Below are 24,719 nucleotides of genomic sequence, written 5' to 3'. Positions count from 1 at the left end.
CTTGCAAGAGCCCTGGCACTGCCTTTCACCTGAGTGGACACCAGAAGTCATGTCCAGAACAGGCCCAACAATTTTCACAAGTGCACTGCTGACCATGAGAAACACCATTTATGGTGCTGGACATTACTGCCCAAACCTAAATATTGATCCTGCTGTTGCAACACTGAGGATGTTAAGAGACAAGGCTGCTGTACCAGATGGACAAGTCACCTGAGCCAGGATATCCATTTATACACCAGGAACCAGAACAGCAAACTGCTGGAGTCAATTAAAATGATTCCAGCTCTGCTGTGGTTGTGACTGTTTGGACTGAGAGCTCTGAGAACTCCCTGTCCAGCTGCTCAGAGTCCCTGACACACGCCAGTGATGGCTCTGATCCCTCTGTCCCAGGGGGATCTCAGCAGAGATGAAGTCCAGAAAGAAACCAGGCTGCTGTGCCAGGCCCTGAGCTCTCCTGCTCCACAGCCATATATAGAGCACTGCACTGATTCCTCACCTTCTGCATTCCCTCTGGGCCAACAGCTGGCAGCAGTGACTTTGGCCTGGCTTTTTTCTCTGACTTTGTTTTCACAGCTCCATGGAAACTGGGAACAGTGAAAAACAAGGTTTGGGGCTATGCTGTTAGGCTGGGAAGCATCTTGTTCCCAGCCTTTCTTGCAGAATGCTGAGGAACATTTTCACCTGAAAGGTGAGCCAAAGACATCTATATTTACCCATTCCCATGTCTAGGTCAGCATTACTTTAGCTTCTTTTCAGTTATTTCAAGGAAAATACCTGAAATGCCATGCTTTGGGAAAAGCTTGCTAACTGTGAGAATAACAAACCACTACAGAATTTCTTAACATCAAATTTCTTGACAGTTTTTATGTACAAAGGAACTGACTGCCTTTGCTTAAACCAGCACCAATAACATTTGAAGAGGTTTTGATTGTCCTGATTTTTCATGCAACTGTCCAGAGGGAAACTTGAAGGGATTTATTGTATTCAAGAGGCCAGTGATAAAGGAAAACTATATTTACATAGCATTTCAAGATATGAGCAGCCTTGTGAACTGTTAAATACACTGATATACTTTACTTAACAGGTGTGGTGTTCTGTGGCTAACAGAGCACACGGTGCAATGAAAATGACACAGCTAAACCAGGGAAAATCAACACTAAAAATCAACACACCAAAAATCTCTTGCACATTTCAACTCAGCTCAGACTTCCCCCTCAAGGATTTTTACTTTGCTTTTAGTGAAGCTGTGCAACACAATTTTTCACCATTCAGAAGAGATTTTTATGCTTCACCGGTTCAGGGAAAATCCCACAATAGAAGCATGAAGTGTTTGAGATGAAACAAGGATCAGTGCAAGATGAGCTTCCTCAGTAGTGTACAGGCACAAAGAAGATGACCAGAGGGCACTAGAACTGAAACCCAAGTGCACAGGTGAATTTGCACACATGCTTAGAGCAAAAAGCATAGTTTTAGCTAGGGATAATTTTTCCATTAGGAACGTTGTGAGAATTTTTACTAATAAAGCCCTTTTGAAAAGGGCTCATCCCTTTTCAAAAAACCCATATTTTCCCTTACACTTTTTTTTTTTTTGCCAACTTAGGTTTTGCAAACTTTGATGGGAAAGCCTAAGAAAGGCAAAGGGAGAAAGGCAAAGGGCCAGAGCAAAGGCTGAGTGTAACCCAGCTATAACAAGGGATGGTGCAGTGCCCATTGGTGCTGAGCTGCTGCTTTGCAAAGAGCATTGACCAGAGTCTGAAGTGGGGGAGCCTCCAGAGCTGTGTTACACCATCCTTGGGAAAATCTTTACTCTCCAGGCTTGGCCAGCTCCTCACTCACAAGTGCCTTTGCTGGAGCTGCTCCTGCCTGGCTGCTCCCTCCAGTGTGGGATGGGCGCCTGGACAATGCAATGTCCATGGTCCAGCCACACAGAGTGACTCAGTGCCTGGCCCTGGGAAACTGCAGGTAGTTCTTGTATCTGATTTCTTTATTTGCCTCACAGGAATGCTGGGGAGATTAGTTAACACCTGTATTTAACTTAGAGAAGATAATATAGAAATACAAGGATTATCACAATTGATCAGAGCAAGAATAAATGCCTCAGAAGAAAAGAGGAAAAAACCCCAACCAAACAAAAAAAGCACTGCACAACCTACAACCTGGATCTTATTCTTTTGTTTCAGAAACTAGGAGACTATTAATTTACAGGTTGAAGGTAACACTTTAGAAGGAAAGCCAATTGCTCATTGCAAGCATCCCGGGCATTGCTGTCCATGTAAATCACACCAAATATGATAGGGAGTTTGTCAAAATAACACACGTGAGAAAAGACAGCACCAGAGCTGAACTCCCCCTTGCAAGATTATCTATCCCAAAAGATTAACCTCCTCAAGCAGCAAACACTGGACAAATGCCCCAATAAGCAACCATGGCCCAGCTGCCTCCACCTGCTCTCTTGCAGCTGGGCAAGGGCCCACATTTCCTTTCCATGAATCCATAGCAGTGCAAAAAGCAAGTCTTTGCTGATGCAGGCACAGAAACCTGCACCTCTGCAGCAGCCCTGAACTGTGCTAGGCTTTGACCTGCCTGCAGGAGGGCTGTCAACAACAATACAACAGCACATTTCATCAACAAGCTTTGCTGGAAGAGTGCTTTGGGATTTTTAGATGAAAGGAGATGATGAGAGGCAAATGGCATCAGTGTCAGTTGTTCCTTCTTTGTACCCTCCTGTTACTCCACAGCTTTCCCTAAATGCTCTAAGGATGATGAAACAGTCCAACCTGTATTTGAGCAAAATGGAACAGCAGGAAAAAAGCACAGCTAGGGCCTCCTAAAGATTTGGTTTGAGTATTACACACTTTGGAGAATAAGGTGTCATGGGAGAGAGAAAACTTCAGGAACAGAGGGAACTGGTTGCAAAGATGTGCTGAATTCCTCCATGATGCCAGTGCACAATAAATGGGGAAATAACCAAAGTGGAACCATATTAACTTGAATTTCCTGTGAAATGTATGTGTAGAGGGTGTGGGAGCAGCATCCATACTTAAAAAAGTACTTAAATGCTGACAACCTCACTTTTCACCAGACAACACATAAAACACCCCTCCAAGAGCTAAGAGCTAGAATAAAAATTAGCCAACCTAAAATACTGTCACTGCAGTGAAATCATCTAAGTATCACTACTGTGAGCGTATTTTCTTATCCAAATAATTCTGTGCTGCTCCTAAAGTTTTGGGGTTTTTTTTCTGATTTTGTTGGATCAACTCAGTGATTTAGAAGGAAAATTTTCATTTTGTTATGCAATTAAGCTCTTAAATTACATTTTTGGAAGTTTTCAAACTAAAAATCAAAAGTTTACTTTCCTAAATAGAAAAAAAAAAAAAACCAAACCTTTTTTTTTCATTTAGTGCAGTTGTTATATCTGTTTGTGAACAGTTTGTTCCCATCAAAGCTGCACTTTCTGTAGAACAAATGGAATGTTCCCAGCGTGGGACTCCTGCACAGTTCCACTTGCAGCAATTACATCTCCCTGAAAGGAGAGCAGGGACAATGCACATCCAGGGCTTGGTGTCAGGGTTAAAAGTTCTCCTTCTCGCACATAAGCTACCAGGGGACACACCTTAGTTCTGAAACGAGGCTGGTATTCAAAGCTGAAGAATGGAAAGGGTTCCCAACACCACAGATGAATTCAATACAGCTACACAACAATTCCACTTGGGAACAGGCTTGCTCCTCTCTGGAATGACCTCACAGAAATATGCTGTAATACAAGGGGCTCTGTTCCAAGAACTGTGGACAATGCTCAGAATTAACTGTGGCTGCTCCTGGCCGTGACCTGCTGCGTGCTCTGGGTCACGTCTGTGCCACACCAGGGTCCCCAGCACTGCCCTGGGGGCTCTGAGGACAAACAGGTAGAGATCAGTGGCATTTTATGCCTTGAATTTGTGAAATACAAGGGCTACTATTGGCAAGAGAAGAACCAAACTAAGAGGTGCAAAAGCAGAGGAAGATGTGTGCGAGCTCCTCACACACAGGCTGCCAAACAAACTTCTTCCAGGGCCTGGCCCTTGGGAAACAAGGGCTGCCAGCAGTCTCCTACCATGCCAAACTTCATATTTGCTTCCCTGTGAGATTACAGGCAGGGGGATTGGGATGAGGCCTACTATTATCTGTTGTCAAAACTTCACTTGGATTTGGCACAGCAGAGTCCAAAAGCCTAACTTGAAAAGGAGAACTTCAATCTAAACCCCAGGCTCTCAGTAGGTGGGAAGTCTCTGTATCTGTACAGTCTAGTGAAAAGTCCAGCTCTCAAATTTGAGTTGTACATCCTTCCCACCACACCCATGGGTTTGGCGTTTGTATTTGCTTGGGGTTTGGGGGTTTTTGGGGGGCTTTTTCTCATTTGGTTGGTTGGGGTTTTTTGCTTTTCTTTTTAAAAGCTATTCACAAATGGTAAAAAGGACTTAATATGTGAAAAAGCTGAACTGAACAATCCCACAAGTCTAGCTCCATAGGAGTTGCATTGAAGGACACACACCACATGAGCTGAGTTTGTGCCCTGTGATCAGGGAAGGAGGAAGAGTTCTGGAGAAGCTGGTGGCCAGTGCCAGAGAGAAGAGGGCAGAGAAGCCACTTACTTCTCTTTTACCAAGTGTTTTACAGCTCATCTTTGATGCTCCTGCATAAGAGCAGATCAAGATGTGGAAGCAAGGCACAGACATCACATCAAGACTGCAGATTTGTATGTCCTGTGTGCAGGATTACAGTGGGATGTATAAAAGGTTGTATCTCTTGTTCTGGAGGGCAAAATGCATTCCTGTCCAACCCCCTGGCCATGCAGGATCTCATGTCTCACTTGTAAAAAAGAAAACAACTTTAAACCCAGAACACCCAAGAGCACCTACAAGTGACCTCGTGCAAGTGTGCACACAACCTGATCTGTTCCCAGCCCAAAAAATCCCATGAGCCAAGAAAACAAACCTCACTCTTTTCCCTGACTGGGAGGTTGTTTAGGGCAAGTACTCACTTCATACATCTGACAGGGAAAAGAGCTCCGAAATGTTATTTTTTTTTTCCCCAATAAAGTCTTACATATTGAATAGGCTTGAGGGATTTGATTGTAGCAGTTGGGCAGCCACAGGAACTGAGGTCAACATAGAGGCCTTCTTCCAGCACACAGTGATTGTCAGTGGTTTCCCCTTTGTAACACAGGAGCCAACTGCAAGAATAATGGAACAAAAAAGATAAGCTGCTTATTTACAGCATGTTTTTTTCAAGACTAATACTTGCTGAGGACAAAAGGAATAAAAAATTCTGTTTGTTCTTGTCAAGCTTTAAGTAAAGTGACTTGAAAGGCTATGCAGCAAAATCAAATTGTGTGGTACAGAAACCTCAGCTCCAGAGTCAAACGGCGCTGAATGGAATTCAGACACTTCCACTGTACCAAAGTTCTAAAAATCTGCAATAAATTTTAACTGGAGTTAACAAAAGAGTCATGGTAACTGTGCAAGCCTTCCCCAGGGAGAGCAAAATGCACACTACCCAAACCAAGGGCAGGATGAGAGTTACTGAGATGCCTTGCAGGACAAAGTGTCTAAGACATGATGGAAGATGATGGGCATGTGTTATGTGCTTTCTGCTGCCTGAAATTTTGTAACATTTGAAAAAAAAAATTCATAATACTGAAAATGATGGCATGTAAAACAACAAACACTTACCATCCCCGGAGAACCTTAAAAGAACATGGTATGAATGATGTAAAATCAGAAACTTCTGCTGTGAAATCTACACATGCTCCTTGGAAATGTGTATTACTGAAAGCTTTGAGCTACAAGAACAAAACAAAACAAAAACAATGACTAGAAGGAAAATGAATGCATTATCATTAATGTCAACAGAGAAAGCTGTACTCTCAGAGAAGTATCCATTCAATTCACAAAGATACAATTAACTGAATGAATTGTCATTCAAAGAATCTCTTACATTTTCTACAGCTGCTTTATTTTTAGAAACATATCAAGTATTTTGTCATCTCTGGGCTGGCACAGGAGGCTTCCCAGTGGTGCTAAGGCAGGCAGAGTTATCAAGTGTAAGCTCAATTATGTTCAACTGCAGCAGGAGAGGCACAAATAAGAAGAGTAGGACTCAAGGCTGTTATCATCCACTCAAAGTACTCCTGAACTGCAGCTTAACTCTCACTACAGCTCAGCAATCCAGTGCTCAAAGCAGGATTGGGACATGCTGGTCAAAGATACAGAGCTGCTATTGACAAAAGTGCCCTGAAATCTTCTGTGATCACAGTGGTGGCAGGTGGCTTTTCATTTGAGAACTAGCAGGAGGATTTCTGGGGGAACTGGGGACCTCTGAGGTTCAGCCAAGCTGCTTTTGTATGTCATGGTAAAGCACTGCAAGTCACAGTGAACCACACCCCATCAGTAAGATGTGATCAGGTCATCCCTAAAAAGCAAGAAGGCTCAAAATGTTGCAGCAAAAGTAAAATAGAAAAAGCCAAACAAACAGACAAAAAACCCCCAATCAACCTCCCAAAAAACCAACCTCCCCCAGACAAATAAACAAAAAGCCCAAATGAACAAACCCACCCCCCAAAAAAACCCCAAAACAAACCTAAACTAAAAAAAAAAACACACACAAAAAAACCCTAAAGCCCCCACCAAAACAAAAGAAACCCTGGTATGATGTAGGCTATGATCTATAGCAAAGACACCCAGAATTCTGTACCCTCAGGCTGCCACTGTGTAACTGAGGTGAATTTCATTTGAAAGCCTGAAAGAGAGGCTGGAAAAGAATGAAAAATTGAAGTGTATCGAGAGAACAGCTCATATTCTGTAATGGAAGAAAAACACGATGGCTGTTGCAAGAGCTACTTCCCCCTTCATGCCCCAAATTGGCCAAGCTTCCTGCCAAAGAAAAGAAATCAAGTGCTTTTGCCAGCACAGAGTGAGAAGGCCAAACACAAGTGTCAGCAAATGATTTTATGGAAAAGTTCAGTCTATGTTTTTAAAAGAAATGAATGTTTCCTGTTAGAAAGAACAAGAAAGGCTTAAGCTGGCCTTGCAGGCTGTGAGCATTAATTGGAGAGCAAGGATCAGCTACAATAAAATGAATAAAGTGTAATTGACTTTTCTGTAAATACAACTGCACTGCTATGTCACAAAGCACCTATTTAAGCTGTAATTACACTGTATTTTCTACCCACTCTTCTCCAAGCTCTTTACAAAAGGGAATATATACATACACACTGCCTTTCTTTCATAGGCCACGTGCTGTGCAAGGCTTTTAAAAAAGATTCACGAACTCATTTTAACACAGAATTTATCTAGTAATGAATGAGGGTGTTAATTTGACAGAAGTTGGGGTGGAGCAGCGATTCCTCAGTGCAAACACTGCAATTAGACTCCAACTGCAGCCATCTCCACGTTGTCAGGGTCTGACATTAATGTGTGAGGTTTTGCTTCCCAAAAAGCCAAAGGACAGAATATTAAAGTACAAATGCAGGGTTGCACAGCAATTATCTCTGTTTCCTACATCATCTCTGCAAGTCACCTGCTGTTGAAAGAGGCTTTGTTCTTGCTGAGCAAAGCTTTATTTCAATAAATGAAATGAATGGCTTTGGAGAGTTGGTGATTTCTTACACTCTGTGTAGTTGGTTTATTAGGAAGCTTGGCAGGCAGAAAAGGTCAGGGGAGTAATTCAGAGATGTAAGAAAATTTTGCTGCTTTTCAATTTCTGGTAAGAACACAAATGAAAAAAAGACACACTCCTATAGACAGTGCAAACAGCTCCCTTAGTTCAGACATATGCTTATTAAAGGTGGGAGAATGTATAATAATTCAAAATACCCAATATATGACTTACTCAAGGGTCAAACATCAGGATGTTTAGGGATTTCCCAGCTCATATGCACCATTCTTAGAAGTTCCAAACTAAGAGACTGGTTTTCACATAGAAATATTTTATTTTACTCTGAATGTGAAATTCTTGATATTTATCTAAGGGCCTGTCTTTTACTTATCCTAAGTGATTAAATATTTTCCCATTAAATATTAATCAAAATATCTCCCCTCCTCTAAGAACTGTAGTGATATGAAATATGTTCTTTCCTCCCTAGCCCCAAGGCAGAATCCTATGAAAACCAGGATTGTGGTAAGTCAGGATAGTAATTTTTTCACAAATGTTGTTAAGACTGTTATTAAATACCACAAGAGGCAAAATGCAATCCAGTACATGCCAATATTTAAAGGTGTCTGTGCATATACACACACACAGGTTCTTTCATGTTTCTGGAAATAAAAAAGCTTGTAAAGCACAACTTATTGAACTTCAATGGTTTGAACTGATCTTAAAGGTCTGCAACACTGGAATAATACACTCAAAGAATAGATTTTGAGAGATCCTGAAAAAATATAAGACTTTGAGATGAAAATAAAATTATCTTCAATGGTTTAGACCCCCCCAGTTTTATCTGAGTCAGTTATTCTATCTGGTATCATTTACCAAGGCCCTCTGGTGAGCATGCTTGCAAGTCTTTGGATTTGGCTGCAAACTGCCATGTGAATAGGCTGGGCAGGAAGTCAGTGTTTAGGGCTAAAATAATACACCAATTATGTCTTCAGACAGGAAACATTTCCTGTAGTCCTGGGTTAATCATAAAATGGTAGAATTGGAGAAAAAGGAGGGTGTGGTCCACCTGCTAAGTAACACAATGCACAACATTTCCCATCCAAGCAAGAAAGAGAGAAATTGTGTCCAGATGACAAAATACTTAAGTGTGCTGAAACAGAACCACAGAGCTCTAAAATATCTTTTGTCTGAAAATGTCATGTTTCTTGAAATAAATTTTCCCAAATTTGCTTAATTAAAAGCATGTCAGAGAGAGCAATAAAATCACTCAGATCGTCACCCATGCTAGCAGGACAGAAAAAGAGCAATCAGACAACTCATGCTGGATGAGGGAAGAGCTCTGCTGGGACAGAACATTGCAGGGAACACAGAGCACACATGGTGATGAACACTGAGCAGGGTTGTGCTTCAGAAAGATAATTCAAAGGTCCATTAATAGAATATAACCTTGTAAGGTAAGGACCAGAGTGTAAGACCCTAAACTAAATCATTTTTGAGACTCAGAGTGAATTATAGGGACTGCTTTCTCTTAGTAAGTTAACACCAAGTAGGACAGAACTTTCAGGGAAACTGTGAGAATATATCATAGATTTATCACAGATTTATCATGATCAGGATGTGTCCAGTCAAGCTCTGATGTTACTGTAACAAAAAGGGAACCTTAAGTAGCAGATCTACCTGCTTGGAAGAGGTTGGAAAGCAGAACTACCAGCATCTAAAATAAAAAACCCAACTTCCAGGTGTTGATGCATTTGCAGGTTTGAAATGTGCAGTTCAGTTTTCTGCCGTTTATATTTTCATCTTCACCTCACACATAAACACAGGAGTGACAAACTGGATGCAATGCAAAATAAAGGAAAGAAAATCTGCCATAAAGAGAAGGATGACTGGATGGGATGGTGAGTTTCCAGAAACAAGAGGGACAGAAGAGGAAAATCAATAGCTATGGAGATCCAAAGTCACTCAAAAATATAGGACTGCTTGCATTTTTGGGGATAGAATACTAAAGGGTATGATTCAGAATAAAGCAAAGAGCAGAACACTTAGCAGACTTTACTTTTATCTATCTACCAGTTTCCTCCATCACTGATCTGCTGTATCAAGGTGACAATACTGAAGTATCACCAGAAATTACTGAGATATCACCTGAAGCAAGGCATTCAACATTAATTGTTAAGTGTTGTTTAGTACTAGAGACTGTTATGTAATGCCAACTTACCAAATGTGGAGGCTCATTTGTCCCAAGGGGCTCCTGCAACAATAAATACATATGCACACATTAGAAAACCCCAACATTAATTACAATTCTAGGAGACATGCCAAGGTGCCTGAAATTTCCAAAGCAAGAACTCATGAGCAGAGGTAAAAAAAAACTTCCGAGGCTCTTGGCACAATTCTGTTACCCAAATTCTGCCATGAGCTCTCTGTAAGCTCTCAATTACCTGCCTGATTGTTCAATGCCTTTCACACAGAGAACTTGGATCAGCATTAATTAGTTCCCATCATGTGCATGTTCCATGTAAATGTCTCTGCATTTACTTTTGAGGCTGTTTCTTGAAAAAAAGAAAGAACTAAAACCAACAGAAGACACCCCTCTCAACATGTGCTCTTCAAAATAAGGTTAAGTATTCCTTTTGCATTCCTATAATTTATTACTTATTAATAATTTATTACTTATTATCATTTAATACTTACGGCTGTGGAATGTCTTTGTTTTGCATTAGGGTTTTGACAGTGCTGGCATTAATCTGCTTGGGTGAGTTGGCACTACCTTGGATTGAATAATGGATTAAAAATATTTCCTCTCTTTATTCACTGTATCTAGTACAAATATTTTTGCAGAAAAGTAAGGAAAAACCCCAACAGAATTCTATTATGTAACAACACAGGCCAGATAAATTCTCAAGTATTTCTAAATACATTATCAATTACAATGTTTTAAGGCAAATTAATCTTTCCAGGCCAGGCTATTTTCTCCATCTATGCAGTCTGCCAAAGGGAAATTCTTCTTATGAAGTTTCCCTGATAATTTTCTCAAAAGACAAGAAAGATCTGCAGTGTCCATTTAAGTCTCCATCCTGAACAGACTCATTATGCCTTCCATGAGGGTCTTTAAATGGTTTCCAAGCAAATAGACAGGTTGTCTATTTGCTTGGAAACAATTAAATAGGTTGTTATAATGTGGGCTCTTCAGTTTAATTATTATGGTAAACTCTGAACTCCAAAGATCTCATTTCTTTTAAGGTTTTCCCTTAAAATCTGGTAACTCACCAACTTAACAGGTCGAATTGACATGATGGTTTTACTAGATCCTCCCCAGTCAAAGAAGCATTTGTATTTCCCTTTCTCCAGTACATATTGTTCTCCACAGAAATATTTCTGCTGATAAGCCACCCACCTAGAGAATGACACAAAAATCAAACTGAAAACATTGCATTTTTCTCAGTAGTTTGATGGCATTAACAGCAAGTCAAGCACAACAGAATGTCCACCTGGCAGACAGTGCAACATTAAACCTGATGAGAGGCACAAAATTGTCACACACTTGATTTTCTGCTTTTCCCCACTTGGACAAACACAAGATTTTGGGTGTCTGCCTTCCCAGCAAATTCATTGTGAGATGATGCCCTGCTCAGAAATTCAGAGGAAACAGACTGAACTGATAACTTTTTCAATCTCTCTTAATTGAATCTTTGCCTGTTTGGCATCCCCCACACAGGGCTTTCTTGCAGCTTTTCCAGTTGGATTTAGGAAAAATGGTGCAAGAAGAAAGATAAGTAACTGAGGAAGGCTTGATGAGATTAAGCAAAAGCCTACAATAGCTGGCAGCTCAAGCTTCTCCCAGCCTGCTTTCTCTCCTGCAATTTAAGAAGAAAGAAACTCCCAACTAGAGCGTCCTTCTATCCCTGCACAGTGGCAGAAGCAGATGGAGGCTGGTTAGAAAGACACCTCTAAATCACCCACTTTTGGTGGTGCATTCCTCTCCTACTCACCCACCACTGTTTTATTAGGGATATAACAGGACATGTCTTTACTCATTTTAATTCTATCATCCACTGACAAATCTGTTTGCTACTAATTTATCTAGTGTGGATTTTTTTAACCTCCTGGTGCTACCACAGTTCCTTCAGCAGCAAGTTCCAGAAACTCACTGCCTCTGGTGTAGGAAAAGCTTTTTTCCTTCCACATCAAAATCTGCTTTAAAGCAATCTCCAGTTCTGTAAAGCATTTCCCCCCAACTGTTGTCATGCAAGATTCTGTGAACTGCATTAATCTTGTCTTAGCACCTTCAGGATTTTGCAGCTCTCATTTGTATCGCCCCTCTCTAAACTGAGTCTCAGCCTTTCATTCTTGCACCTAATCCTCATGAGACACTAATCACCCATCCCTACATAAGCAGTTCAGGTTCCTCACTTCACAGTTCCTGATCCCCATCACCATTAGGGTAGTTATGACATTATAAATACTGCATTTTAAAAATTACTACTAAATGTCTGAAACCCACATGATTTCACAGTGCTCTTTTCCCTTAATGTCTTTTATGTTTTAGTTTTTATAGTTCTATTAATTTTCAGTGCCAGCAGGCTAAATTTATTACACAGCACATCTCATCCTTTCTGGACAGGCTCTACCTATCCCAAAAATTATACCAGTTCTTAATATATCTAAAATGTCTTCTCAGTATTACTGCCATGGAACAATGTGACTCTGGGTGATCATCACAAACTTTTTCTATGAACAAGAACACTTAGATCCAAATCAAGGTGTAGGCATGAGAGCTACAGAAAACTAAAATTATTTCCCTTCCACTCCCCAAGGAAATGGAAAGAAACATTTTTCTCCTCCAAATATTTACCATGTGGAATATAATCTGTCAAGAGATGCACCCAAAGGTGCACAGAAATCTTTAACAGCTCCATGTATTTGAGCAGACTTACACTCCACTTTTCACAAGAATCGACCTCGTCTCGGGGCCAAATCCAGCCTGCTCCAAATCAGGGATTTCTTCATTGATGATGTCAAATGCTTTCCCATCTTCATCATCAGACTGGAAAAGTGCCACTGAAGACTCTATGAAATCCTAAGAGGCAGCACAGGAGTTAGAGGACAGTCACAGCTCAATGACTCTTCACAACATAAAGCATTTTGGGACAGAGTTGTAAGCAGAAAGGCAGCATTTTATAGAGCTTGAAGGGACTTGGCTCCCTGGTGTGGATCTTTATGGGATGTTTTGGCATTGAAGTTCTGGAATAGCTTGAAGCCTGGCAATCTGGTATGGCCTTCAGGGGTTGCACTGAAGAGGGGAAGAGCCTGCTGCCCCTGAGCACCATCCTTTCCTCTTTGAGGATGGCTCAGTGTGCAAAGATGCCCGTGTGGTAAGCAGAAGAGTTAAGAAGAAAAAAGTTTAGCATTGATCTTCCAAAAGCCTCACAAATAACTACTCCAAGCATCACCATGACTATATTTTTTTAATAAACTTCTCCTTCCTCATCCCTTTCCAGCAACATGGCAATAATTATAGAAAGGAAAAGCCTGGGCAAGATCACCTTGCCAGCACCAGGGGTTTGTACTTTTTGGTTACATCCACTATAGCTATAAATAAATCCTGCTTAACACTGTCACATTCTCTCTTACATAGCTGTGTGACACTGCTTTGTGCTTTCAGCCAGCTTAGCTTCTTGGCCAGATTACTTGCACAGCCTCAGATTATTTGAATTTGGGTTAGCAATTTTAACTTTTAACAGAAAGCAGGAACTCAATTTCAGTGTTTCTCAATCATTCAGCAGTGTTATAAATTGAAACTGAGTCCTGCAAACAAGAAACAATTGCTGTCAAGCAAATAATGTGGTAAACAGAGAGTCATGAACATATGAGGACTCCACCATGGGTATTATTACATTAAACACCGAGAAAACAAAGATTTAGAAAAGATTTATCAAAAAACACCTAGAAATTAAGGCCAAAGCAAGCATGCAGCTAGATTAATTTGGCCAGGTGAACCTGATCAAACAGGCTCTTTGGAGGACACCGTGTCTTTCTAAAGGACACAGTCACAATGACTAATGAAAACCAATTTTAGAATGAACACGATGTGGCTCAGCTTCTCTACACTGTTTACAGGACAGTAAAAGGTGATGGAACAAATTCTGAAGTAAAACTGGTTCTGCTACTGTATTGACCACTTCCTTCCTTCATTTATTTAAACTGTTGAACTCTTGCAACTATTTCAGGTATTCACTAGAAATTAAAGTGCCAGGGCTGGAAGAATCATCATGAACAACTGCAGCTTCAGACTACTTTTTAGGGAAAAAAAAAAAAAAGAAAAAAAAAAAGGAAAGAACAACCAAACTAGTGCAGCATTAGTGCAAATGGAAACCAGCTACTCTTAAAAGTCCTAAAGCAAAACAATACCCAAAAAGTCACTTAGATCTAATCTACACATAATTTCCTTAACTAAGTTTAAAATATGGAAATATATCCACAGTTGTAATTAAATTTAAAACATCTTTCAAATTCAGCCATCATTCTTTGCTGCCTGAACTTCCACTGCAACTTCCCTTCCAACAGGAAGCAACAGGAAAAATACTTTTTGAGAAAAGACTTTCAGACCAAGGCAGATCATTCTAAACTTGAAAACATTAGTGGGAAAGCTCCGAAGGCAACATACTCAGAAACTTTGCTCTTTCACTGAGCCATGGGCAAACCCCAGCTTGAAATGCATTTGACACTGCAGAACAGAAGCAAATGCCACTGTCCCCCCAAGCAGCTCACAGTCCAGACTGCTGACTGCCCCAGGAATGGGCTCTGCATTTGACTCAGGTGTGTTCAGCACAGATGCTGACAGGCAGCTGGCAGCAGCTGGAAAAAACCATCCCACAAGATCTTTTTATCTCTGCTTCCCAAACACTCCCTGAACCCCCACCAGCCCTTGAGAGTGCTCACTGCAGGATTATTATTCAAGCCAGCCAAAAGCTGAGAGCCCTTACAGCATGCCCACATTGAGCACATCCTCACCAGTGGCTGGGGAGGGGGATAACAACATCCCCGTGGATTCTGAGACCATTGCAGCCTTTACCTTCCCCTGACAGAATTCCTGAGCTCAGGGAGAAGAGCCAGGACATTTGCTGTGCAGTGAGGGGCCTCAAGCACACAGAGTTTGGATTTTTGCCCGGGTCCCCTTGAAACTGAACGTTTGGTACTAAAATATTTTTAAAATCCTGACCTTAAGTATGATATACAAAGTCACAAAGGGAGCATATGGCCAGCCTGGGCACTGCCCGGTGTGCTGCACATTGCCCAGAGGGAGGTCAAGCCAAGCAACACAGTGCCAGGGCCATTACTCATTCCATTGGCAAGCAGCTGGTTGCCTTCAGTTATGCAACAAATTGAGGGGAATTACTCCTTTTCTCTTCTATTATCAATAGATAAATATTTGTACATATTGATAGGCCAAGTGGAATGATACATGTTGATATATGACTGTGAATGATATATGTTTTTAAAATGTTAATGACTTGAGCCTTCTGACTGTTTTAGGTGCAAGCTACATTAAATACATGTCATGGAAGATCATTCTTGCTACTACCCACATGCATGATTTTAACTTGTATTTATGTCCTTTGCCAAGAGAAAAATCTAAAAAGATCAATTTAAGTTGCTCAAGTATCCTATATACAGCTGGCAAAGAGAGGAAAACTAAGATTATTCAGTAATTGAATAGGATTCTGCAGATGCAAAATCCTATTGAGGTTTCTCAGTCTGAAGGAACTTCTTACTTTTTTTTTTCTCAGAAACCTAAAAATAAATTATTTCGAGAAGGATATTTTTCTTGAATTCAATTCATTCTCTGATCTTTATTTTGATAGATTCTGTTTATAAATACAGCTTTTGCTAGGTGCCTGTCATGAAAAACAAACCTGCAAATTGTGAATTTAAGTATGGCCTTCTGGGGCTCACATTAACTTTTTATTAAAAAAAAAAAAAAATACTGTTGAGACAGTGAGTTTGCTTTAAATCCCCATCTTCAATTTGCACAAAATTCCTGACTCAGGAATATCACATCTCCTCAGATGAGTAATCTGAGTTTACAAAACTGGGTAATATCAGAGTGAACAATCTTAGTCTCAGAAGAACTTACTCTTTGCAGCTGTATTTAATGCTCAGAGTTGCCATTATAATAAAAAAAACTTCCAACGCTTATACAAACAAACAAAAAACCCAACCCAAAACAAAGGAAATTATAAAGCAGTTCTAACCCCATGTTTCCCCATTGCTAAAAAGTCTAATTTTGCTTCCAATAGTAGTCTCTTACAAATAGTTTTTACTATTATTTCATCCTTGCCTCCTCTAAACACATTTTAGTAGCATGGATTTTTTTACCATGATTATTTTTGCTGCCAAAATTTTCTGGCAGAAAAATCACAGACAGAGGGTAATGCTGTTTTAAGGCTTGCAACAGCTGCTGCATTGAAAAGCTATTTTTGTTTTAATCAAGAACTACTCTGTACACTCAGGCACGTTATTTAAGAAAATTCCATTTGAGAGATTCAAATAGCTTGAGGTGCAGGAGTGAGGTGCTTGGAAAATCTGGCAGGTAGACAAGGAATTCTGCATGATACAATTTTTTGTATGAACTTCACAAAGACTGTTTAGAACCTGCTTCTTCCTTAGTGCATCTAGATTTCAGACAGTAGGAAAAGAATGAGGATGAACAAAAAAGATGGAATGTCCCAACCCAAGGCAGCTGTATCATTACAAAGAATAACCTTGCTTTTTATGGACAGAGCTGTGCATAATTTGTGAGAAATCCACGTGGGTACTTACAGCCTGAAGGAAGCGGAAGGAGAGCAGGGCACTGTCACTTCCCCCCCAGGAGCATCTGTCCTCATAATCCCCCTCCTCCAGCAAGAACTGATGGCCTTTGTAACGTTCCTTATCATAGGCAACCCATCTGTGGCAGCCCCACAACAAAAGAGAAGAACAAATCAGTAAAGGCGAAACAATTGCACACATGATTTTCTCTAACAAATAAAGGGAAAAGAGAACTCCCCAAAAACACTATAAAATGAGTATCACAAACCCAGCCAATGAACAAAGCAATGCTTGTTTGGAATCACAACAGGCACCCATGAAGTGTTCTTTGTGGATCAAAATCCTGCCATGTGATTCTTTATCCAACAATAGTTGATTTATGTAATGCTTCTCCATGTACCTCCTCTCAGCCAGCCACATTCCCAAGAGCAATATTTGGTACCACAGAGCCCAGGATACAGCTAGATGCCAAAGCTTTCAGTGATAAAAACACAAGCAGTGGATCTCTTTAGTGTGCTAATAAATGATGAGACCCTACCCTTGCTGGAGATGGTGACAAAATTAACAGATTTCGGCAGAACAAGATTTCGCCTGCTTATAGTTTTTTTTTTGCTTTAATCTAAAACTGTATACATATAAACAGACAAGCAAATTGAAGATATAAACCATATTGTATATGAAATATGTTTTAGCAGTAAACAAATAGAAATTTTCAAAATATTTTGAATAAATAGATAAGGCTCAGTTAAAATAATGTGTTTCCATATCAACTTCAAATCTCTAACGGACGTCAATTTAAAAAAGCACTTTCCCCACCTTTTTTCTTGTCAGCATTTCTTTCATAAAGCTCCCTTATAAATATTAGAATTGCTGTACAAATTCTGTTGGCAGTGAAATTTGGCAGGCAGGGATAGCATTACTTTTAGTACCATTTGGTTTACATTAATTCAGCTGTTTATGTTACCACAGCACTAAAAATAAAAGCTGCTACAACAGACAGAACAATGATTTTTAATAATCTGAGGTTTCCCAGATAGCTAAAACACAATGCACTTATGAATAGATTATCTGAGTATTAACAATTAAGTTAGTTTTGAATTTAGTGCTCATAAAATTCTGACAGCAGCCTGAAAGGATGTATGTTATTCCATCCTTATGCTGAAGTGGAAAACCCCTTATGAAACAAGAGCAAGATTTTCTGAAAATGTTTTATTACTGAAGTCTTTGGAAGAAGCAACCATCCTGCCTGCTCTCAGTCCTGTCCTGTTGGGAAAGGGTGAAGGAACAGCATGAGGGGTTGGTGGCTGGTGCTGAGTTTACCTCAGAGCATCCACCCGTGACACAGGTGTGACACAGTCCTCCGTGTGTGTGACACAGGGAGGGGCAGGACAACACAGAATCCATCCAGTGCCTCAATTAATGAAAATAACAGCACATTCCCAATGCCAGACAACATGCAACAGCTGGCAGAGGAAAATCATTAAGACAATAAAACAGTTTGTAAATTTCAGAGGTATTAAAATGTCAAACTGAAGACTGACCACACCATACCCAAGGCCATTTCAGCAAATTAAGTAGAGACTATCAGAAGTATAAATCAATACAAATTAAAGCTCTGTGTGAACAAAGTGGCCTAATTTATTGGCATTCAAACGGCAAACACTGACTTCACACCTTTCACACATTTAGCTGTGTAGGCTGATAATAAAAGAAATTCACACTCCCTTGTTTTCAAAACATTTCACCTGTGGAAGACTCCAATCATCCCTTAGTTAGCACTTCTAAGCATTTAGTTATGCTTCTCTATTTTAAAATAAATAAATATAAAAGTGAAATATACTCACACTCCACCAATTACACGTAGTGATCCAATTTCCTGAAACTCCTCTTCACTACCAAACAGTGCTGGGACAGAAGTGATGTTTTCTGAAAACTCTTTGGACCATCCTCCAAAGTGGGTTTTCTCATATATTATTATCTAAAAAACATGATGTTGAGCTTAATCCTTCAAAAGAATACAAGAAGCCTCTCCCTGTACTGTACTGAAGTTATTTTCATGACTGCAGTTAACAGCCCCTTCAAGTTCCTTATCTGCTGAATCGCACAGATCAGCTATTAACAATATTTGTATCTGTTGCAGCATTTATTAGAAAAACACCCAAGTCATGCGTGTATTTGTATAATTAAAAGTTACCTAAAGCATTAGTGTTTTTGTAGAAAAAGGAGCAATAGTTTTGGATCAGCTTTCAGCTCCTCAGATCACAGAAGGATCATGGTCTCACTCACAACTCTTGTACTGGAACAGGGGCTAGGATGGAAGGGATCTATTCCTGTTCTCTTCCTCCCTTCCCTCTCCTTTTCCTTTAAAACTCAGTATGTTAAATGGAAAAATCCCCCCCAATCCCTTTATCATTACAGTGACTAATGTGTCAAGTCAGAAAAACTCATTTTATAGCAAATTCACGCTTTTCTAGTAAGTGAAAAAACAAACTACTGGTACTTTTACACCTCATCAAACACTAAGTGAACTTGACAGCATTATGGAATTTTTCTTCAGCAGCAAGCACTGAATAGTTATCAAAGATCACACACTAAACAAAAGGAAAGCAGCTTGCATGAAGATTTCATATTCCCAATGTGTTTATATTTTATTCTGAATGCCCTCTGTGCTTACCTTGACATTCATTGGCATTTGCACCTTTAGTCCACCCTAAAAACAGATGAGAGGAAAATGAGTTATTTATATTAAACCTCAAGTTCCACTCTGACATGTGTTTTACAGCACCATCAGAGCATGAAGTCTTTGCAATTATATTCAGCACTTTCAATGCTGGCCATAGATTTCAAAAGGCCAGGGACAATATAAACCTGACCTACAAACAAAACAGTGTACTGACAAACCTCTTAGACTGCCAGCAATTTCAAAGTATCCCTTCATGGCCCAGAATTCTAAAGCAAATGTTTTTAAACTAATTGATACTGACCAATTTTTAAAATTAACTTTTAAAGCTTTGTTGTATGCATTACAAATTTCTATAGCACAATGGTGCCACACTAGAAGAAAGAGAAAACAGCAGGAGAGAGAGAAAATAGAGTCTGACATATTTATGTTTATGGTCAAAGAGCAAATACAACAAATGCATCTCCTTTGGAAATGTGAGTGAATGATGGTCTGTGAGGGAATAAGAGACTGACCTCACTTCAGTGACCAAAGAGACAGCTATTAGGTCTTGCTCCTTTATGGCTTTTAAACTGTCTCTCTGTAGGCCTGCTATGCACACAATAAAATTTGTGTTATACCCCTTCCCATCTCTCTCACATGCAGATCCAAGTGCTGTCTGTCAACACAAAAAACAGCTGCACCTCTCCAGATTTGTGTGCAGAGAAATTCTACTGGGTAATAAAGTCCTTATCTGGTCTTCCATCCCTAGACTCTAACCAAAAAAATAAAATCAAAAACTTCAGAAGGGTTTTTTTGTTAATTAATTGGTGTTGGGTGCAATAAAATGAAGAGCCTTTCTGTCTTATTTGACCTCCTCTCAACAACAGGAGTTTCCCAGGAAGATGTTGGGGTGTGCAGAAGCCTGACAAGTCACAGTGACCAAAGCAAGCACACCACGGAGGATTAACCCAGAATGAACATCAGAGCCCAAGTTGTATTTAGGTCAAAACATCTGGGGAAGCAACAATAAAAAAAAAGGAGGGCACACAGGGGATTATCAGGGAATTGTGAAGTCCTCACCATTCTTAAGGGACGCAGAGATTTTATATCTGCTGAAGGAATTTCAGGTGGTGAATCACATTCTTCCAAAACTGTCATCTCTCCCTTGTAATTCAAGTCTGAATAAGCAAGCCATCTACAACAGTAAGGACAAATGACTCAATCAGTTCATCAATTACATTCCAAATACAAAGATCTTATTAAAATTATTTTCCTTTTTGTACTCATAAGAGATACATAATGTTTGAGATGGCACATCAAAACAAAGCTGTATTTAAATATGGGGGCAACATCACTGCTAGGAAGATCTCAGATACTTTTTCTTAGTCCAAGCTAAATATAAATGAAAGAGAAGAAAATTACCAATTTGTTCACTCAAAAAAGCCAGCTTGCTACTCTATGAGTATACAAAAAAAGCCAGTACTGAGGATGAGATGTTTGCATTGAATTTTATCTGAGATTACCACCTTATGAATTAAAAGGCTTCTTACATCAGTCCCATGCCATTTTTTCAGTGGAAGTTATTAAAGTTTGATTATTTACAGCAGTCCTTTGGAAAGCTATTGTAATTTTGATGTGAGGGTTAAAATTGCTGGGAGTCCTTCAGATTGTTCTAAATAATAAAAAAAAGCTGAATGTAGAAGCTGGACACAGGTTTAGAAGACCACACAAGGAATGGAGGAAGAGGCATGGGACATATGGAAAATTATTTTCTTAAAACTACCAAGTTTTGTCAAAACTAAGACAAGACTCTGTTTTTACGTCCTTCACCACTCCAAGCTTCACAGACTTACTGTGAGACAGTGGGAAAGAAGGCTTGGCTCACGTGGAAAGGCAAGACTCTTGTAATAGAAGAGCTACTGTCATTCTGCAATTACTTATGGGAAGAGCCACACAACTCCCCAACTTCAGGAACTGTGATGTTTTGGCCCAGGGAACAACAGCCCATTCAGCTCAATATAGGAAGTTCTGGGCTGCCCAGGGGCCTGTGTCATACTGCATCACCTCCCTCCAGAATGTCAGGATCTGGCTGTAGCTTGAGAAATGCTTGGGTGATGTAACACTCATTTTCTGGTGCTCAGCTACAGTATTATGGTTGTAACAGGGTGGGTGACTCAGGAGAAGTATCTATTCTCTAATGAAATAAAAGCTAATTATAGCTGAGTTGCTTCCTTTATTTATAAAGCTACTCAAATATGGAATTACTGAAGACTTCTGCCAGCAACTAGGAAAAAATGCCTTCAAACTAGGAGCCCACAGAACACAATGCTGACATGCAGGGCTGGGAATATTAAATGTATGTTTACTGATTTCTGGAAAAACCCCACAAATACAGTTCATATTGCTGGCTGATTTTCATCCCCTGATATTACTCTTCTACCTGCTAGCAAAATGCTGTTAAGAAGGTTCAGTACTCACACTCCGGATCTGACTCTTATATAAGGGTTTTTCTCAACATCCAGTTCTTCTAAATTGGCAGCTGCACCCTGTATGCAGATGGGAAGTCCTTCTGTAGTACCAGCTGCCAGGCAGAACTCCACCTCTGGAATGCCACAGTCCTGTGGAAACAAATCAAAGGGTAATGTTTATCCACACTTGCAGACTCTGCCCCCAAAAATTCCCTTTTTTACCCCATCTTCTCACCCTTCTTCAGCCTTCATATGATGGAAGGGTTTTATTCTTCTTAAAATGAAGGCTGGAATTTTCAGGAAAGTAAAAGGAGGTACATTTCCAGCTCCCACTAATTTTCAAAGAAGAAATTTATGGCTGTCAGGCTATTTGCATAAAGGCCAGTTTAAATATTCTCCAACCAAATGACTGAACAGCATTATAAGACTGACTTCTTTTTTAAAAGGCAATGCTTCCATCACACACATGATGCACGCATCACCAAAAATCTTCCAGAAATATCCACTACATTTCCACCTCCACCCCTCCATGACAATTAAGTTCTGTAATGTAGAATCCAACTACAGTATCAAGCCATATGAGTTCAATGTTTTTGTTGTGCTAAATAAATCTGCAGCATTTTAGATGAAGAAGGAAAAAAAGATCAGTATTAAAAAACATCTATTCTGTTAAGTAGGCACTTTAGCAATTTTCCTGTTAGCACACAGGTAACAGGAAATTTCATTACTGGAGGTTTACTACTGAGAGATACCACGCTGGAGAACAAACCTGTTGACCACATGCTCCTCTCTAGAATTTGCAGGGATTTTATTGAGCCACCCTCATTTTGCAGTATTTATATAACATGCATTGCAAACACTTTCTTCCCCAGCACTCAAACACATCGTGAACCAAGGAGGATCTCCAAGTCCCTGCTTCAGCAGGATGTTCAGGACCAGTGGAAGGCAGCTCACGTGTGCAGCTGGAAAACCTCACTTCTCAGCCATAACCTCCCAGAACACTTCCCCTTCTCCTCCTCACCCACAAGCCCATTTGCTTTAAAATAGAAGGCTTGAACAGCATACCAAGATTCCCAAAATCCTAACGTGGCTGGAGGAAGATGCCCCTTTCACATGTGCTAGAGCAGAGGGAGGAGTGGTGGTCTCTGAAGGTGCCCCCCAGGGAAGCACCTATTTCTGGATTTGGGGAGGACCTGGGAGGGGCACACCGTGACAGAGATCCTGCATGGACTGTGGTTTCTGAAAGGAAAAACACAAGAGCTTGCAGGGAAACCCAGCAACAGGGCCCAAAAGCCCTGGAAGCTAGAGCACCTCATCTCGTGACAGCACCTGCAGCGCTCTCCTTTTGCACATGGGTTTTTAGAGGAGTTTTCATGGGGTAACATCCCACTTCTTGGTTCACAGTATTTTTTAATTAGCTATTGAATTGTCAGCACTAACTGTGGCAATTAGAATGGATGCACTTCAGGATATTGTTTCACTTTCCTCCTGAGACCTGAGGTAACACAGTAATACTGCCTTGGCAACTCTCCCTCCTGCACAGTCACGTTTCCTCTGTATTGTATCTTACAAACAATGCTCACTCTCTGTTTTTAGAGCAGAAACTGCAACACTGGAATTTTTGTTTTCAGATTAACAAACCCAGAAAAACCAGGAAAAAAGACTTTCTAGTACAATGCTGTTTTATGGGAACATGCTAATGGAGTTCCTCAATTCTAAGCGCATTGCTAGACAAGATTAAAAAAAAAATAAAATCTCCCAATAGTTCTCACACATATATGTATCTTATTAAATCAAAGTTGTGAAACATTTGAAGTCTGTGGGTTTTTTTTCTAAAAATATCCGATATGTAAGAAGGCTGAAATTCATAAATTCAGTAATAAAACTTGATCCGGAAAATTGGAAGTTGCACCTAGAAGAATTCCACAAATAATGATGCCAGACTCCTAATGGCTTCAGATAAATTCTGAAACTAAGTATCTACAGGACTAGACAAGTAGCAAAATAAAAGTCTCTGCCTGAGGGCTGAGACAGAATAGGAGATGGAATATGCTTAATTTTAATTCAGTAGGAGGCTTTTGTTTTTGTTTTTCGTTTAAGATTGGAAAAAGGCAGTCTGTAAGCTCTTTTCAAGTCTGCTCTCCTGACTCTGAAGCTCATGAGGCAGTCTCCAGCTCAAGAGATGACAAATGTACCAGGGGAGGTAAAGCACAAACACTCATATTAAAGTCTCTCCTATTTATCACCATCTCTATCCAGCCAGATTTGAAAGCAATAAAAAACCTCTACTCATAGTGATTGTATTTTTGTGCGTGTTCTAGATTAAGTCCACAAATTTCGTTCATAAAGTGCCACACAATAAACTGAGGTTTTCATCAAAACCAATTCAAATATTTATTTTTAAAGGTGGTAACATGGTCGAGCAAGAAGTACATCATATTTTCTAAGCACATTTTTTTAAAGTCAGAAATACACATTTTGACTTAAATATGGAGTTCAATTTACCTGTACTGATGCACAGACTGCAGAGAATGGTAACATTTATTATTACTGTATGAGATGAAGGCTATATATTTGCAGATGTACACTCTGTGCCATGCCATTAATCTATACAATTAAAGCATGCAAATTTAGCTTGGTAAATATTGGCCCCAGCATGTTCACATTTGCCTGGGCATATTTAACAGCCCTCATAACTTTCAGAGGCTCCTTCAACATTCCCAATGAAGCCACCATCTTTAGAAACAAAATGAAAACCACACAAATATGACAGCAGTCAGGTGGAGATCCTTCAGTCTAAAGCCCAGCCACCTGCAAGGCATCAAGATTTGGAAATAAGATACACACACAGACATGCACAATTATTATCATGCAAAACTGCTACCACAGTATTCCGGCCCAGATCCCAAACTGGAACGTTTCCTCACTAAACCCACCCCCTAAACTGTGCCACCCTCCATCACAAGCAGTCCAAAGTCAGAGCATTCACTGTCCTACAGACACATCAGGCAAAACCAGAATCAAAAGGAGGGCAAACACATTAGGCAGCTGAGCTCATTTCCAGTGATAACACACAACCAGCAAATGCTTAGGTAGATCACAGCCTCCAGGCATCCCTCTCTGCCTGCCTTACTCTGTGG

The 24,719-nt window shown here is 40.1% G+C and overlaps 1 protein-coding gene across 1 annotated transcript in view; it reads right to left on the bottom strand.

The window, feature by feature from the left end:
- Nucleotides 1-24,719, bottom strand: part of CRYBG3 (crystallin beta-gamma domain containing 3) — an 80,911-nt gene that overhangs the window by 8,985 nt on the left and 47,207 nt on the right. The window contains exons 8-17 of the mRNA XM_066567594.1: nucleotides 21,590-21,729; nucleotides 20,192-20,306; nucleotides 19,124-19,159; nucleotides 18,294-18,427; nucleotides 16,462-16,588; nucleotides 12,576-12,718; nucleotides 10,909-11,035; nucleotides 9,857-9,889; nucleotides 5,715-5,824; nucleotides 5,089-5,215 (exon numbers count right to left, since the gene is read on the bottom strand). Coding sequence (XP_066423691.1) covers nucleotides 5,089-5,215; nucleotides 5,715-5,824; nucleotides 9,857-9,889; nucleotides 10,909-11,035; nucleotides 12,576-12,718; nucleotides 16,462-16,588; nucleotides 18,294-18,427; nucleotides 19,124-19,159; nucleotides 20,192-20,306; nucleotides 21,590-21,729 — 1,092 coding nt within the window. The remainder of the gene's footprint in view (nucleotides 1-5,088; nucleotides 5,216-5,714; nucleotides 5,825-9,856; nucleotides 9,890-10,908; nucleotides 11,036-12,575; nucleotides 12,719-16,461; nucleotides 16,589-18,293; nucleotides 18,428-19,123; nucleotides 19,160-20,191; nucleotides 20,307-21,589; nucleotides 21,730-24,719) is intronic.

This window comes from Molothrus aeneus, chromosome 2, assembly GCF_037042795.1.
Source record: "Molothrus aeneus isolate 106 chromosome 2, BPBGC_Maene_1.0, whole genome shotgun sequence".
NCBI classification, from domain to species: domain Eukaryota; kingdom Metazoa; phylum Chordata; class Aves; order Passeriformes; family Icteridae; genus Molothrus; species Molothrus aeneus.
This window is presented reverse-complemented; position numbering and strand designations above follow the sequence as displayed.